The sequence below is a fragment of the Capsicum annuum genome, chromosome 4 (assembly GCF_002878395.1).
Source record: "Capsicum annuum cultivar UCD-10X-F1 chromosome 4, UCD10Xv1.1, whole genome shotgun sequence".
Classification (NCBI taxonomy): Eukaryota; Viridiplantae; Streptophyta; class Magnoliopsida; order Solanales; family Solanaceae; genus Capsicum; species Capsicum annuum.
Window position 1 is genome coordinate 100,056,738 of NC_061114.1, and position 18,155 is coordinate 100,074,892.

The window sequence follows — 18,155 nt, forward strand, 5'->3', positions numbered from 1 at the left end:
AAAGGGGTATTAATTGTCATTAATTCTCATGACTTCTAATAAGAAAATGTGTTACCATAAATACATTTAATTAATTCTTACTCTTAAATATTAAAAAAAAATAGTGAAAAGACAATTTTGTCTAAAACAATGACTTTTAATGAAGGTCAAAAAATTCAAATAATATTTCTAAGGTCTTTCACACTTTTAATATTATATATATATATATATATATAAATATATATATATTAAACTCAAATATTATGTGTCCTTTTTTAATTTGTCATTATGTCATATCATCCGCTAATTTTAGGTCGAAAGTCTAAAAGTGTAGAAAATAAATAATGATCTGTTGAGGTATCAAAATAAAGTTTGTGTCAAGTTTAGGAGTCTGACGATGTGTTTGACCATTTAACTGCAATATTTATAGAGATTGTAGAATAAAATATGAAATAACTAATACATTAATAACTAACTTATTTTTGAAATAATTATTCCCAAAATAAAAATTTTAAAAAATCCAAGATTTGGGTTTTCTTCACTGGCCATTTGTTTTTCCTATTTTTCTTGCTCTTCTTTCTCAAAATACTGAGGAACTCTATTTCCCCTTTCTCCTGTTCTGTTTTTCCCCCCTCACTCCTTCCTGTGTCTCTCTTATACACTATATTGCTGATTTATCTATCTTCAGGTAATTATTTCGATTTTATTTTCGTCTTTTAATATCCACTCTTATACACTTACCTAAACACTCCTACCTTGCTGCTTGTTTTAATACCCATCAACTTGATGGTATATGACTAATACTGTTGTTTACTTGTTTCTTTTCAATTTGCTGGTTGTATCTTTTCTGATTTGCATTATTCTCTGTCCTTTTATGATCCTTTTCCAAATGCATCTGCTGCTATATTATATAGTATTTTGAGATAATTCCATAGCGTAAGGAATTCATAATATAGTAAACCCTGCAGAGATTATGCTATATAATTTAAATTGAATTTTTATTTAATTTTGAACAGATATAAGGGAATAGCTTTCAGTATTATTTTTTTTTAAATTGATGGGAATACCTTTCAGTATTCTTTCGGCGATTTGCCAAACAACCCCAATGCAAATTGTAATAAACCAAATCTAATACAATGGAAGGCAAACACAAACAATCTTTTCGCATTTGCTACAGTTTAAGGGCCCGTTGGGCCATTTGAGATGAAATCATGATTTGAAATCATATAAGATGAAGTTTGAAGTTATGTTTCAACATGCAATTTGGAATTCTTAAGTTGTATTTTTTTTATAAACACAAAACCCCCCCCATAAGGTTTGAAAACTATCAAAATTATCCAATTCTTCATACAATCTTACCAAATAATCTAAAGTTCATTACAAAAGTATAATACACTATTACAAAGATATTCTTTAAAAAAACACTAACATTTATTGATCAAATCTTATGTTAAAAATTAAGTAAATTGAACATGTGACGGAAATCGGATAGCTTTGTATAAAACTGGGAAGTTCATAATTTGAAATACATTTTAAAAAAAACTATGTTGGCGAGAGTAATGGTTATATGAGATATGAATGGTTTAAAGATTGATAAGAGTAATAACGGTGGGGCTTCTATTACAAAATATAAATTTGTTGGCCAATTTATGTATTTTAAAAAAATTCAAATCATGATGTGAAATCCCAAATCACACATTTTGGAGAATTTGGAATATCATGTCCTAATATGAAATCAATAATTGAAATCACATGTCTAAACGGCCATATCATCTCATGATTTCAAATTACGAACTTCATATCGCATGTCCAAAAGCCTACTAAGTAAATCAAACTCAACTATGCAAGTAAAACTGAACACTTGAAAAGAGCAAATTTTGTGTGATATCAAGAAAGTGAATAAATGCAGATGCAATTTTTTATCAAGATGCACAACATGAAATATTAATTACCGTTTGGTGCCTTTCGAGGATAATAAGCTAGAAAACAACAACAAAAGCAACATAGCCAGTGTATTCCCACAAAGTGGGTCTGGGGAGGATAAAGTATACGCAGCTCATACCATTACCTTAGATGGAGTAGAGAGTTTGTTTTTGATAGACCTCCAGCTCAAGAAAAATAACAATATAACAAGCCAAAAACATAAAAACAAACATCAAAATGGGGTAATACACTAATAGATAATAAAAGAAACAAGACACAGAGTAATACTATGAACTATCTATCAAAAATAATAGACATCACCAAAATACCACAAACAAGAAACTACGAGGCATATGCATAACACTATGACTACAGGTACATCTACAAACGAAGCACTCCTCCCTACTAGTAAAGATACGCTCCTACCCACTAACTCTCTACCTTAATCTGCGTCCTCCGCACCTTCCTATCAAGAGTCATGTCCTCTGTAAGTTGTAACTGCTTCATGTCATGCCTAATTACTTCCTACCAATATTTCGTCGGCCTACCTCTATCCCGTCTGAAACCATCCATGGTCAGTCTCTCACACCTTCGTACTGGGTCATCCGTGCACCTCCTCATCACATGTCCAAACCATCTCAATCTCATTTCCCGCATCTTGTCTTCCACCAAAGTCACTCCCTCCTTCTCTCGAATAATCTCATTTCTAATCCTATCCCTTCTAGTAAGTCCACACATCCATCTCAACATTCTCATCTCCGCCATCTTCAACCGTTGGATGTGGGAGTTCTTAACTAGCCAACATTTCACTCCATACAACATAACCAGTCGGACTGCCTCTTCACAACTTACCTTTAAGCTTAGGAGGAATCTTTTTATCACAAGGCTCCCGAAGCGAGCCTCCATTTCAATCACCCGACAGTAATACGGTGCAGGACATCCTCGTCAATCTCTCTATTCTCCTGAATCATAGACCCAAGATTTTGAAACTATCTCTCTTCCGAATGGTCTGAGAATCCAACTTCACTACCACGTCAGTCTCATGCGTCAAATCACTGAACTTACACTCCAAGTACTCCGTCTTGGTCCTACTCAACCTAAACCTTTTCGACTCTAGGTCTGTTTCCAGACCCCTAACTTATCATTAACACTTCTCTGGGTCTCGTTAATAAGCACTACAGTATCAACATATAACATACACCAAGGCACCTCCCCTTGAATATGTCGTGTTAATATATCCATTACCATGGTGAATGGACTAAGAGTCGATCCTTGGTGCAACCCTGTCAAAATAGGAAATACTCTGAATCTCCTCTTTTCGTCCTCACACAAGTCTTTGCTCTATTGTACATATCGTAGATTGACCTAGTGTATGCCACAGACATACCTCTAACCACCAAGCACCTCTACAGAACCTCCCCGGAGACTTTGTTGCACGCTTTCTCAAGATTGATGAACACAATGTGCAAGTCCTTCCTCTCCCTATACTGCTCCCATGATCTCCTTACAAGATGAATAACTTCATTAGTCGAGCGACCGGACATGAAATCAAACTGATTCTCTGAAATAGTCACGATCCTCATCAGCATCAACTACCACTCTTTCCCAACCCTTCATAGTATGTCTCAACTATTTGATACCTCAATAGTTGTTGCAACTTTGAATGTCTCCCTTGTTCTTATATAATGGAATCATTATACTCCATCTCCAAATTTCCGACATCTTCATTGTCCTAAAAATGATGTTAACAACCTTGTCAGCCACTCCATACCTGCCCCGCCAGTGCTCTTCCAAAAATCCATCGGAATCTCGTTTGCCCCGGTCGCCCTATCCTTACGTATCCTACGAAATTCAAATTTGACCTCCTCAACCTTAATACGCTTACAATAATCGTAATCGTAACACCTCTCTGAGTGCTCCAAGTTCCCCAGTACTAAACCTTTGTCCCTCTCATCGTTCAAAAGTCTATGAAAATAAGATTGTCACCTACTCCTAATGAGGGCGTCATCCACAAACACTTTGCCAACCTCTCCCTTGATACACTTCTCTTGGTCAAGCTCATAGTCCCTCCGCTCCCTAGCCCTGGCAAGCCTATACAACTTCTTATCCCTACCTTTCTCGTCTAAAGCCGCATACAAGCTCTTGAAAGTTGTTGTCTTAGCCACCGTAACCGCTAACTTAGCCTCTTTCCTAGTTAACTTATACTCATCCCATTCGTTCACTTCTCCTCTTCATCTTTGCTCTCCACCAACTTCACATAAGCCACCTTCTTATACTCCACCTTCCTTTTAACTTCTTCGTTCCACCACTAGTTCTCCTGGGGCTTGCCAGATCAACCTCTCGAAACACCTAACACCTCCCTAGCTGTCTCTCTGATGCAATTGGCAGTTGTCTCCCATATACTGTTCACATCCCCTCTACTCTCCCAAGCCTCCATAGTCGTCAACTTCTCCCCTATCTCCAAAGCAATGACCACATTCCTCTTCTTTCTGCCCTTATTGACTTTCAAGTCCATCACTAGAAGCTTATGTTGGGTTGAAAGATTCTCGCTAGGTATGACCTTATAGTCTTTACATAGTGCTTTATCACCCTTCATAAGGAGTAAAAAGACTATTATCGAACTACGAAATGCAATAAGGTGCTCCTCTTTCTTCGGAAAGCTTGAATTTGCTACCACCAAACCAATTGCCCTAGCAAAATCCAAAAGTGAGGCTTCTCCATCATTCTTTTCCACAAAACTGAACCCTCCATGCACATCATCATAGACTTTTGATAATGACCCAATAGGACCATTGAAACCACCTCCTACGAAAAGCTTCTCGGTGCTCGTAACACCTCTCACCATCTCATCCAAAATCTCCCAAAAACACTTCTTCTCTTTCTCAACCAAGCCCATGTGCGAAGCATACGCACTAATAGCATTTCGTGTAAACTCTCCAATGACCAACTTAATTAACATCAACCTATCGTTGACCTGCTTAACCTCCACCACCTGCCCCCTAAGCTTTTTATCTACTAAGATACCTACCCCATTCCTATGCCTCACGCTACTAGAGTACCACAACTTATACCCGTCCACATCCTTCGCCTAAGACCCTACCCATTTGGTCTCCTGAACATAAGCTATACTAATCCTCCTCTTGTTAAGAATCTCCACGAGCTCGATGGACTTACCTTGAAGAGTTCCTATGTTTCAGGACCCAACTCTCAACCTGTAGGCTCCCTTATCCCACTTAACTCTACTATCCTTTATCCCTAACCTCGAGATCGACCTTAACCCAAACCCGTACCTAAACCCCGACCTCACCTTGGACCCTTATCCCGACCTCAACCTCGACCTATGACATGACCCTAGTCTACCATCGACCATCAAAACCCATTACTCAATAAGAGAAGAACATAAGAAGGCGCTCAAACACGTTAGACTAAAAAAACAAATAAGCAAGGCTTAAAAAGAAATGGTGGTTAATAGCGAATGAAATCAGTAATGAAGTGTGAAGCTGTGTCAACTATATGCTTAGGAAAACAATCAGAAATCTATACGAAAGAATCAAGAAGCAACAGCCTATGCCAAAAGCAATAAAACAAATATACTATGGCACCAGTTTTGAAAAATGCAAACAACGAAAGGAATTAACCAAGAACTCGACAAATGACAAGATAATAAGCAAGAAGATATTGAAATTAAAGTCGTAAAGCCCCGTAAATTTTGAACATTTATTTGGACCAATTGAAACCTTAATGAAGCGCATAAGTGACACAAGTTAGACTTGGTTATATGTTGTAGGAACAAATAAAATATATATGAACATCAAAGGAGTATAATCTGCTGGAGCAAGTCCACTTAAGTGAGTACATAAATGACGGTTTGAAGGGTGAATCCTAAGTAATCCTTTACCTCTTAATTTGGTAATATAATTGAGGAAGCATTGCAACATATCTACTAGTATAGTTGTTGCTTCTGGTCTTGTTGTACAACATGATATGGAAAAAAGATGTAAAATTGGAAAATGGAATTGACTTTTGAAGTGGAAAGACAGCTGAACAATTGGCCTTAAATCAGCCATGTGAAGGTTTGAATCGTTACATATATTTGATGGGATTTATGAGGCAAGCCGGCTGCAATGGGGCGGGGGAATTATGAATGGCCTTATTTGGTATTTTACTTAGGGACAACAGGTAGGGGATGAGTCTATTACTCCCTATTTCATGAAAGGAATGATATATTGGGATTAAGTCTGAGACGGTGTGGATGATCCCAAACACTATTTTATAAAGGAAAAATCAAGTTTTTTGTTGGGTAAAAATAGAGATGTACGAAGGAAGGAAGCTCTTTGCCTCTCCATTTCATTTTCTGTATAAAGAGAACCTCGGAAGAGGAAGTAGAAACCAAGAATCTACTTGGTCATCTGGGGAAAATCGCAGCTCTCACTCTCAACACCACTCATTTAAATGGGTAATTTTGGTACTTTGCATATATATATTTTTCTTCCACGTGAAAAGTTTTCTTTAATTTCTCAATTTTTGTGTGCAGTAAAACACCTTCACATGAAATAAAGTGACAGAAGTAATTTGTTTGTGCTCCTGTTTTTTAATAAACCTGGTAACTCTGTCCAGCAAAATTAGAAAAAGTGGGAACACCTAGTGTTTGTCTAGGTTGGGAAGGAATTGAACCTGAAACCTCGTGGTGCTCAACCACTTCATTGAACCGCTAGGCCACACTTGATTGTGCTCTTTAGTTCTCACTAGATCTCCTTTTCTACTCATCTATTTCACTTTTCATCCAAGACCACCTGTCTGTGTTAGATGGTCATGACTTCTCCTGGTATAACCTCCTCGTATTTTTATCTAAAGCTCATTTATCTGTTGTTACCTCTACTCTTGAATATTATCATGTTTGACACTCAGTAGGTAAAATGCAGGTTATATAATTTTGTGGACATTTTTAATGAGCAAAAGCAAAATTCATTTTTGCTACCTAATTTTTAGGAGTCGTGCTTTTCCATTTTTTTTTTGAATGTTCAGTAGTAGTGTAAACAGAAAGAACACAAAGCTTGTTCCAGATTACACCCAAAAAACCATTCCAGCGTAATCTCTTTCAACAAGGGTTGACAAGAAAAGCTTGTAATGTAGTGGATACTGTTTGTTGTAAGGTTTATAGTTAATAGGATCCCATGATCTCCTTGAGTTATTGGTGTCTGATTTCTCTTTATGAAGTACCAATTTCATTTACCATTATGGGTTTTAGTAATACAACTCGTTTCAGATTAACATGCAGATACAATTCTGTGCATCTGTTGTTCTGCTAATAAGAAAGTCAAATGGAGTGGCTAGCAATCATCGTTACAATGGTTGTGCTGTGGGTGGCTTCACTCTTTAAAATTCTCCACGAATCTTTCTCTGCCTCACAAGTTGAAGTTTTGAATGATGGTATGGAGTGACTTCTCTACGAAATGTCAATTCTTCTTTTCTTTTGCATTTACTGGCTGTCTCAGTGTTTTTATTCAGTTTTCTTTTAGAATCAAAATACAGCCACATATACACCTTTGCCTGTAGTGTTTGTTCTGCAGTCAATGGCTTCCCTTCTGGTATTTTAAGGATCAGCTGCTTCCCCTCTTGATATTATTATTTTCTTCTTATGTTTCAGGTGGAGGTTTTTGCAAGAGAAATGTGTTGTTGGTTATTGCCCATCCTGATGATGAGTCTATGTAATGTTGAATGTCTTAACTTTGAGTTGTTATTTGTTCCTGTCATGAATTTCCTGAGCAACGCTGACTTTTGAATTGCTATAGAGGGAGTTGCAGGTTAAGACACTTGGAACTATATGTTAGTTTTAAGCAAGATTATGAGAGCCCTATGTATCATTAGTTATACATTAACACAAAGTTGCGCAGTTGAAACAAAATTTAATTAGTTGAGCTTATAGGCACAGTCACTGAATAATAAGTCCCATGAATTCATATGTCTTCCTTGAAACATGGTGGACTAGAATTTAGTGGGCTAAATTATAAGATTCAATCATTATCTCTTTGTTAAATAGGTCGTTAAATGAAATATGATTTGTCTTTATACAAATTATGAATTGAATCTTTTTCTTTTGGTTTGTTTGTTAAGCATATGGTGTCATGATACATTAAAATCTACAACCTAAGAAAATGCTATTCCGTTCCTTAAGTTTTCGTTAAATGAAATATGATTTGTCTTTATACAAATTATGAATTGAATCTTTTTCTTTTGGTTTGTTTTGTTAAGCATATGGTGTCATGATACATTAAAATCTACAACCTAAGAAAATGCTATTCCTTTCCTTAAGTTTATCAAATTTCCTTTATGCTTGTTCTCAGAGAAGCATCCGTTCTTCGACTATGTTTCCCTTTGCAAATTGTGTTAAATATAGTTGGTAAGAAGGATCTCAACTCACGATGTTAGTTGATTGTTACCGTGTCTCTAACTATAGATGTCATTCCTACATATGATACAATGACCTTTTAATGTTTAGGCAATCTCATTATTAAGTAATAAATAATGTAAGTAATGGCCTTTTACTGGGTATGTTGTTGTTGTTGTTGCTTTACAAAGCATCACTGTTGTAATGATAATGACTTATGGTGCTCTTAACTCTATACTGCAGGTTCTTTACTCCAACCATTAATTATTTGTCTTTGAGAGGATGTAATCTGCACATATTATGCATGTCAACCGGTAAGGCTATTAGAATATTTCAATTTCTATTGCAGATGCTGAATCAACAAATTTCTTTTATGCCTAAGTTTTGCGTGACGTGTATTTTGGTTGCCATATATATGTCTCTAGATGCAAAAGAAAACCTAAAATGGAAAGTTTATTTTTGAACCGCTTGAAATACTTGAACAATTGAGTTTTTAAAAAAGTATGATCCAGTTCAAGCAGTGTTTTTAAACCCGAGGTTTACTCTCTGAATTAAATTTATTGCAGTTTTTTCTTTCAACTTTAAAATGTTTAAATGATCAGAATGCAAATAACTGGAACCGTTCTTTACAAATCTTTATCCTAGATAAGCAAGAGTCTGTTACTGATGCTAACTTTCAGTATTTTGTTTGTGCTTTATCGCATTGTATTTAAATATAGGTAATGCAGATGGTATAGGGAATATCAGAAAAGAAGAACTTTGTTTAGCCTCGACTGTGCTTAAGGTGACGTGAAATTTTATCTGAATAGAATTTTCAGTGATGCATTAAGGCTAGATCTGTGATCTTTTATGTTGGCTTTCATGCAATTGTTCCTGCATTACACTATTTCTGTGAATTTCTGTAACAGAAGTTTTTGTAAAATGTTTGAGAAGCTAGTCAGATATTAGTCGTTGATCTTTCTGTTCTCTATTTACTCATGTAGGTTCCACAAAAGCAAGTGAAAGTCCTTGACCATCCAGATCTACAGGTATTCTGATTGTATCAAAATGCTAAATCTCTATGTTCTTAAATGATTAAGCGGGGTTCTAAAGCCTAGTTCTTACTAGGATGGTTTTGGCAAATCATGGAACTCTAAGTTACTGTCAAAGATTATCAAGGAGGAAATTGTCAATTGCGCAATTGATTTGGTACGTAATTTCAGTAATTATCGCGTTCACCTAATATGGCCTTTTCGAGTGATGAGCTTACTATGTTAGGCCTAAGGTGTCATTTTGTCCTAGATGCTCAGTTTGGTGCCACATGTCAGATAACATGGCATACCAAGTCAAATAAAACAGCATCATGCACATGCTAATGGAGTGGCATGTAGTCAAATCAAAAGCCAAAAACATACACCACTTGTACAAGTGAAGCTTGATCCAAAGGCCTTTGATCCACAAGCTCTTTCTTGCTTGTTATGAATTCTAGTTCGTTTTATGAATTATGATGAGCCTTATTTATAGTTATAGGAGGAAGGACTGTGACAAGGACAAACTCTTCATTTGATTGGCTGACTTAAATCACCGACGAATCAGATTACACAATCACATTTGATTGGCCAGAACATGTCACTCCTATATGTGTCATATTTCATTGGCCTTTTGATTGGACTTGGTATGCCTTGTCGTTTAGCATGTGGCATTACCCTGTTGACTTTTCCAGTTGACTTGGTGTGACACGTCATTTGGCCTGTGGCGTAGCGTCAATCTGAGCCTATAGGATAAGATGACATTTCGGGCGTAACAAAGTGGGATCATCACTTGAAATCCATAACAATTGGCTAGCCCAACAAAATTGGACCATTAATTACATCCATACTTATAATTGAATTTAAATAAATAATTCAATTATATTTGCCCGCAATATTTATTTGGCTAATATATCTTTGTGGATTTAAATTCAATAAACTGCAATTATCCCTTAGTTTAATACTTCTCAAGGTGTATAATTGTTCAAGGATGGGCCTTGAAGTACCTGATGAAGACAATACTCCATTTCAGCTTTTATATGTCTTGAATGAATTTTATTTTCCATCCTTTTGTGAAATTGAAGTTGAGACACTTGTAATTCTGGAGTTTGATAATCCCTCTATCAAAAGGAAAAAATTCAGAACATTTTATGATAGAATGAATTTTTTTCTTGCAATTTTTGTGTTTCCCACTTACCTATGGGATTCTGATACCCTTAGGATTTTCTTGCAAATGTGGGAACCATTAATCCCTTTGGAAACCTTATGCTACTTGACTTTCGGAAGTGAGAACTTAATTCTCTTTTGTTTTGAAAGCTTTATCCCTCTTGAGTTCCATCATCCCAACCTCTATATAAAATGGTCTTTGGTCTTGGTTTTGCATCATCCATTGGTGGTTTTCGAACAAGTCCTCTTCTTCTTTTCCTTTCTCTTTTCAACTTATGTCACTTTTTTCACACCTCAACACGTTTATGGGAGTAATCATTTACTAGAAACTAGACTTCAAAATCTACAACATATCAAAAGTCCAGAATTGTTCTATATGATTTTTGAAGCGAGCTTTAAGTTAAGTCACGCCAACAGTTTCAGATTTGAGCGGCTTCACAAAAGTTTTTTATTTTGATGTAGGAACATCTGAGTTGCAAGTAGAGGAGCAAATTAATTCAAGAGATTTCATTTAACCAAGGGAAAAATGAAAATAATCATCTTCAATATAAATAAAGAAGTCAAGTCAATAGCGTTAAGTGAGCAGCGGGGAATCTTATTTAAATTTGCTGTCACTTATTCACTTTCTAATTTCTGTTTTTTCTTTTTATCTGTATTTAGAATGTTGCATTGAAGTTATTTGTGAGCAGAGGGAAATATTATTTATGTCACCTTTTCATCTCATGGACATTTGTTTCCAGGTCATAACTTTTGATAATTATGGAGTCTCCGGTCACTGTAACCATCAAGATGTTCATCAAGGTGTACGGTAAGTTATTCATCATATTCTGGTAGCCGTTGGTAGTACATGTGCAAGATTTGGTATTACTTGGAAGTGCTCTTGCAGATGTTATAAAAAGAGTTACTTATTATTGACAGTGATATTTAATACTACCAAAGTTTCATAATGATCCTGTTACTTTCTAGTATGATATCTCTTATACTTTATTAGGTTTTCTGAACAAGCTTTGTTATAAGGGATTCTTTACTTTTCTTTTATTGAACTATAACTGATTGACATGCCGAAAACATGTTGTGTATTTTGTCTGACAAGGGAAACACTGATGAGTTGGACACTTCTGTAGATGTAGGACTTAAATACAAATCTTTTCAAGATTCAACAAATTAACTTAATCATAGTTCTTCTGTTGTGATAGTTAGATTAGCACGTTTACTTTAGGTCCTATGATTCTTGGAGTCTTTTAGTCATATCAGAAATTTATATGCCAGTATAAACTATAGAGAATTCTAGTAGTATATTTCTTTTCATTTTTATTTTTGTATGATATCGGTATGAGATGAACTTAAATAAAGTGACATGGTTAGGTGAGGATTCATACAACTGACTCCAACTTGGGTTTGGGATTGAGGCATAGTTGTTATTGTAGTATAATTCTCCCACCAGTCCAGAATTTGGTATTGAAATATGCAAGGCTTAGACTTAGTAGCTTTCTTTTAGTTAAATTTCCTTGAAATATCTACTTTCTTGAAACATATAGGTAGCACCTCTAATTTATGTCCTCCATTTTCCATCTTTTGTTGCTCATCTTAGTAAAATGGTTTCCTTACATGCAGAGAACTATTGCAAGATACTTCACATAAAGAAGTTGAGGTCTGGGAACTTGTGAGTTCTTCCCTTGTCTCTTTACTTCTGGTACTACTTGTAGATTTTTATTTTAGTTTCTTGGGAATATCATACAACAATAACTACATGTACATCTCAATCTCAAGCAAGTTGAGGTCAACTATATAAATTCTCACCAACCATATCTTTCATTTAAGATCTTTTTCTTGGGAATACCATAGCTAGAAGCATTCAGGGGTTAATTGGTTTTGCATTTCTATGACTATGGTTGGCATCTTTGCTAATCACAATTCTATGGTTTAAGTTTTGAAGTGGGAGCTTTGTGCTAAATCATTCTCAGGTTAGCACTAGCATATTGCGCAAGTACAGCGGACCAGTTGACATATGGTTGTCCCTCCTATCTGCCAAGTTCCATTTTAAGTGGAGTGGTGCATTGCTTTCTAAATGAATATCCCAGAAGGAGCTTAGCTGCAATGGCTCAGCACAAGAGTCAATGGGTTTGGTATGTAAACCTTTGTTATTGTCTTGCTTATGGTACCAGAATAAGGAAAGTTAGAAAGGAAGAAATAAAGGGAGGGTTTTTATTTCCAGTTTCTGTTTCCAGGCATTCGTTTCCTTGTCTTTGTATTCCATTATGGGAGCGAGAAGATAAATCAAATATATAGTAAATGATCTATAAGACACATCCTCTAGCTTGCAAGTCATCTCACAGTTGTCCGTGATGTGTAGCTTGCAGTAGAGAAGTAGTTGCTGGTATCACTCTTGGGACTATTACATCGGTGTTTGGCCAGATGCTTAAAAGAAGGCTTCCCAAAAGCTGCGTATCAAAACATATGCTACAAACACAAACACACACACACAGAGACTAAAAATAAAGGAGAGGAACATTTTTTAGATTGCAGTTTACACACATAACATGTTGTAACTGTCGTTTGGTTTGCCTTTTCCGGTTCCGGAAGCTATTTGTTTCTTTCTCAAGTTACACATACGTTAACTGCCTTAGGAAGATTGACTAAGATACATGTAAGGTTATTGGTTCAACAAAACACTTGAAAGGAAGATCAAGTAGATGTTTGGTTCAACAACACTTGGAATGGGAATAAGTAAAACTACTCGGTAAATCAATCATCTAAGCTAAAGTGTGTACCCCATCTATCATGTGAGCTTTTCTTTGAAAAACTTTCGATCCATTAAAAAATTGAAGGCGTGTTAGAATTGTTGGTTGTTGTAGAATAGTCAAAACCATCTGTCACTGATATTGAGCATAAACATAAAATGTTATGTGCTCTTTTTTATATTTATTTTATTTTAGTTAGTAATAATGCCTGGTGCTTTTGTTTATGCTAGGTCAATTTTAAAGATTGGTTTTCTTTTTGTGCTCTTAACTCTTCTCTCTTTTTTCTTTGTCATTCTTATAGAATATGCTTATTGAGCCAAGGGTCTATCGGAAAGAGGCTCTGAGGTAGAGGTAAGGTTCGCGTATACTCTAATCTCCCCATACCCCACTTGATGGGATTATATTGGGTATTGTTGTTGTATTCTTGTTAGTGTGCCTCCCGGCGACCTGTACGTTGCCTTCAGACAATTATTCCTTTTGAAAGTTTTGGGTCCCTTCAAGTAACAAAATTGTTTTAACCAACCACAAAATCAGATTACTCAAGAAGCTGGACTCTAAACTTTAAAACATCAACTGATTTATTGATCTCTGATTTACTAAATACAACACAGCCAGTAAATTTTCACAAAGAGGGGGTAAAGTGTTTGCAGTCCGTACAATTACGTTAGAGGTGAGATAGAGATTGTTTTTGAAAGACCTCTGGCTCAAGACTAAATACAAAAAGATCTAAGCCTTGAATGAACCTCATGAAAGCTTGGTACAATTCATTGAATAATCTTTAGTGCATAATCCCGAGTAATATCATATGTGGTTATTAGTTTTGATGCGTAGACCAAATAATACAAACAACAACAAGATTGTTCTGGGATCAACGGGGACTTCCATCTCACATTGTAGTGTTTCTGTTGGCTTATACAAACACTGCAAAAAGAAGCTACAAGTTATTTTAGCTTTAAAACATTTAAAATAAATCAATTCAAATGGGCTCTTAATCAATTTTTTTTTTTGCGATTCAAAAATCCTATAGCTTTAATAAGGTTTATGTGATTATCCCTTTCTTCAAGAGTTTGTTTCAATTTTCAGCCACGCAAATGCAATTTCTTTGTTATTTTTTGTTTCCCAAGGTATCCGCCAGTCGTGAGACTAATCCTCCGTTCCTCGGTCAGCGCATTTTGCAACAGGAAACTGGTCATAGAGTTTGCTCCATTCGCCAAAGGCGGGGATTGAACCTCCGACCTCTTGCTTAAGGGACATAGCGCTGAACCACTATGCCAACTCTGGTGGTTAAATGCAATTTCTTTGCTCATTAATAAGTAATACTTAGTATTTTGAACATGAAGTTCTAATTCGTGCAATTGTCCTCTTGAAGACATTTTCTATTTCTCGCAACTTATTCTTTTGAAAACATTTCTTTAAGAAAATAAGTTTTTCTGAAAATAAAAAAATATTTTTTTATAAAAATAACAAAATAAGTTAAACAAATGATATTTCATATTTATTGTGTCCGCTTCAGCTTCCAATAGATCCCATCTTCACCTCACTTAGTTGCCTCCATCCTTATCACCCCACACCCTACTACCACCTTCCACCTTCTATAAAATTTATCTAGATTATATATCTTTATATTTAGTATAATATTTTATTTACGTATCAAAACTAAAAAAGTTACAAAATTTTTTTCCTCGTACCGAACACACCAAAGACTGCTATTTTTATTTTAAAGAAAAAGTGACAAGTCCCTATCAAAATTTTGAAACGATAAAAGATATTCTACAAGTTGGACAAAAAGCCACGTAAAAGGTAGTAAATGTGTTTAAGTAGCAAAGGAAGCACTTTTCAAGTGGAAAAGGATAATTTCTATAAATGTGTCACAAATTCCTCTTTCTTTAGTAAATCCTTCCTTTTCTCCAAATACATTGTGTGACTTCTCCACCTTGTCTTTATTTTCCTGTTTAACCTAAAGTTACAAATTTGCCAAACATTTTGCTTTATCTCCAAGCATTCTTCTTTATTTCCCCCATTCACTACAATTCCAACCTTTTATGATTAATTTAAGTTTTGTGCTATGTTAAATTTCTTCACGACGGCTTTGTTTGTCTGAACATTTTTAATTATTATAGTAAAATATTGTAATAGAGAAAACTTATTATAATATAACATAAAAAAAACAGTTTCAAAAAAAAAATTGATTGTTATAACAAAATATTGTTATAGAAAATGACTACTATAACAAACTTTGACTAAATAAATAACTATCAAGTTGAGTTAATCTACGATGAATATAACTTCTCATAACAAGCCTAATAAGGTAACTCGAAGAATAGAATGATAAGTAGTCATAACTAGTTAAATTATATCGAGAATTTAATTAATTTTTTTTTACATTGTCATCGGTATATAAAAATTAAATTTATTTGTTGTTATTGAGAGAAAAAGGGAGAAAACATAAAAAATAGAGAAAACAAAATAAATTTCGACAGTTTGGAGCTTAACATAAAAAATCTCGATATTTTTCATAATTACTGAAAATCTCAATGTTAGGTATGCCGAAATACGTAATTAGCTCCCGATACATCGAACAAAGACATACTTTTTCCTTCGTAAAGATACATAATTAGCTTCATATATATTTTTTTTCGATTTTAGGTATGTTGAGATGCATAATACATCCAATTACATTTTTTCTTCTGTAAAGATACATAATTAGCTCTCAATATATTTTTTTTAATTTTGGGTCTGTCAAGATACATAATTAGCTCTCGATACATCCAACGAAGTTACATAATTAGTTGGAATTTTTGTAATTATTTTGTAAGAGCAGGGATTTATATAAATATGATAAGTTAAGGTGTATATTTCCCTGCAGTTTGGAGCTTGATTACAGAAAATTCTGACATCTCGCATAATTACTGAAAAACGTGACTTTGGGTCTGCTATTAACTTTCGGTACATCAACAGAGATACATTTTTTTCTTTGTAAAGATACATAATTAGCTCTCGATATATTTTTTTCAAATTTTAGGTCTGTGGAGATACATAATACATCCAACGAAGATACACTTTTTTCTTGTAAAAAATACATAATTAGCTTTGGGTACATTTTTTTTATTTTGGGTCTGCTGAGATACATAATTAGCTTCCCGATACATTATATATAGTTAGCTGAAATTTTTGTAATTACTTTGTAAGGGTGGGAATTTGTATAAATATTATAAGTTAAGGTGTGGTATTTTCAAGATTTTGAAAGCTAATTTTAATGGTAATATTGATTAAGGAATGCGTTTCTTACATCTTTCTCCTACCAACAACTATCTCCCCACCCTTTTCCACCTTACTAATGCACCTCCTCTAAATATCTCCCCATTTTTTTCCACCTTACTAATTCACCTCCTCTCTACTTCTCCACCCCTTGATAATCTCCCAAAGTTGGCATCTTTTTCTTGTGTTAGAATAGCCAAATAATGGGAAGGGCATATATGGCTTGTCTTTCTCCATTTCACCACAAAAGAAAATGTATCTTTCATGTTACAAATAGTGAAACTATGGCTCTCTTCACTTCATTCACCAATGAAATCAAGAATCTCCAACTATCACTATCCAAGAATTCTTTGACTCTTCAATGGTGTGTACAAGCCATGACTTCGCTGAAAAAACTTCACTCTGAATTTCGTCTCGTCATATTGGAGAAATCAAAGGTACCATGTACATGGATCAATGACAATTTGTTGAATTTGTACATGAAGGAGAGTTTGAACATCATGGAACTATGTAACATGCTGAAGTCATCAAGTTTTAAGATCAATATGTATCATTTAATAGTTGATGCTACAATCAAGAATTTGAATAATTATGAGGCAGTCATTTGCCAATATGCAATCAATTGTACAAAGGGACAGCAAGAGAATTCTTATTCCAGAAATGCAACTAAGGGATTGTTGTTCAAGTTTGATTGCAGAATAGGAGTTGTAATGAGTTTATTATCTTACATTCTTTTAAGTGTTTTTTTGTATCCAACTAAGAATTATAAGTTGGAAGAAGTTGATAGGATTTGTTGTAACTCTTCTCCAACTAAGTCATTTAGGGACTCAATTAATGAACTTGCCACTGAATTTCAGAGGAAATTTTGCAAAGATGGAGAGAAGTGGATGATAGGATTTCCTGAGTATGAAGAAATGGAGAAGGCAATAATGCAAGTAAAAGAAAAGTTAAAAAGAGGATATGGAGAAGATGAAGAAGAGATTAAGAAGAATAAAGATGTTATTCTGCAGAAATCTAAAGCTCTAAAGGCTGGTTTGGAGAAGTTTGAATCACAAGTTAATCTAGTATTTGAAGAGGTGTTAAAAGGAAGGAATAAATTGCTCCACATGATTGGTAAAAGCAATGGAATTTAGAACTCATACTCCACTGCTTGTGTATATTTCTTCTTTTTTCTTTTTTTCCTTTTTTCCTGAGGGGAGGGTTGTGTGGTAAAAATACCTCAATACAATACTCTGTATGTTCCACATTATATGACATTATTACCATAACTTTCTAATTAACTATTAACTATACAATTCTGATTTATATGTCAATATTTTCTTTTTCAGTTTATTTCAAGAATAATATCTTACTTACTAGAAATAATTTAACTTTCCTTTAATGCTATGATTTTATAGTCGCACAAATATCAATTACTTGTTTTAGATCATAAAACACCACTTCATGAATCGACAGACGAGAACGAAGAGAGTAGTTTATATGCATAAGTTGTGACCAAGAACTAGAACGCACTACAACCCCCACCATTTTTGCTAAAACAACCAGAGTAAACCTTTTAGAGAAAAGACATAAAAAGCTAATTTGATGCACAAAGCAACCGGCGTAAGCAAAATCTAGGGAAGGTCACATCTCAAGAGATACCTTAATGCAAGCATTAGTGACTACCTCCAAGACTCGAACCATGACATATAT

The 18,155-nt window shown here is 34.7% G+C and overlaps 2 protein-coding genes across 11 annotated transcripts; one reads left to right on the forward strand and one right to left on the reverse strand.

Annotated features, from left to right (window-relative positions):
* The first annotated feature begins 516 nt into the window (after positions 1-516).
* Positions 517-17,828, forward strand: LOC107854389 (probable N-acetylglucosaminyl-phosphatidylinositol de-N-acetylase). 10 transcript variants are annotated; one of them, XM_047411918.1, is made up of 12 exons: positions 517-667; positions 7,169-7,332; positions 7,550-7,610; positions 8,534-8,604; positions 9,010-9,074; positions 9,274-9,318; positions 9,398-9,478; positions 11,205-11,272; positions 12,079-12,127; positions 12,429-12,590; positions 13,507-13,561; positions 17,321-17,828. In XM_047411918.1, the coding sequence occupies exons 2-10, from the start codon at positions 7,224-7,226 to the stop codon at positions 12,534-12,536; spliced, it is 657 nt and encodes a 218-aa protein (XP_047267874.1). In that variant the 5' UTR covers positions 517-667; positions 7,169-7,223; the 3' UTR covers positions 12,537-12,590; positions 13,507-13,561; positions 17,321-17,828. The 10 variants fall into 10 exon arrangements, with proteins under 10 accessions (XP_047267874.1, XP_047267867.1, XP_047267872.1 ...); XM_047411911.1 differs by having other exon boundaries at positions 13,507-13,556; positions 16,072-17,828; XM_047411916.1 differs by having other exon boundaries at positions 13,507-13,556.
* LOC107854374 lies at positions 4,235-4,798 on the reverse strand. Its single transcript, XM_016699384.1, has one exon. The coding sequence runs from the start codon at positions 4,796-4,798 to the stop codon at positions 4,235-4,237; it is 564 nt and encodes a 187-aa protein (XP_016554870.1).
* Positions 17,829-18,155: the final 327 nt, after the last annotated feature.

What these genes read in the sequence shown, in the direction of transcription:
- LOC107854374 (XM_016699384.1), bottom strand. Translation starts at nt 4,798, where the DNA reads ATGGGCTTGGTTGAGAAAGAGAAGAAGTGTTTTTGGGAGATTTTGGAT.
- LOC107854389 (XM_047411910.1), top strand. Translation starts at nt 16,667, where the DNA reads ATGGGAAGGGCATATATGGCTTGTCTTTCTCCATTTCACCACAAAAGA.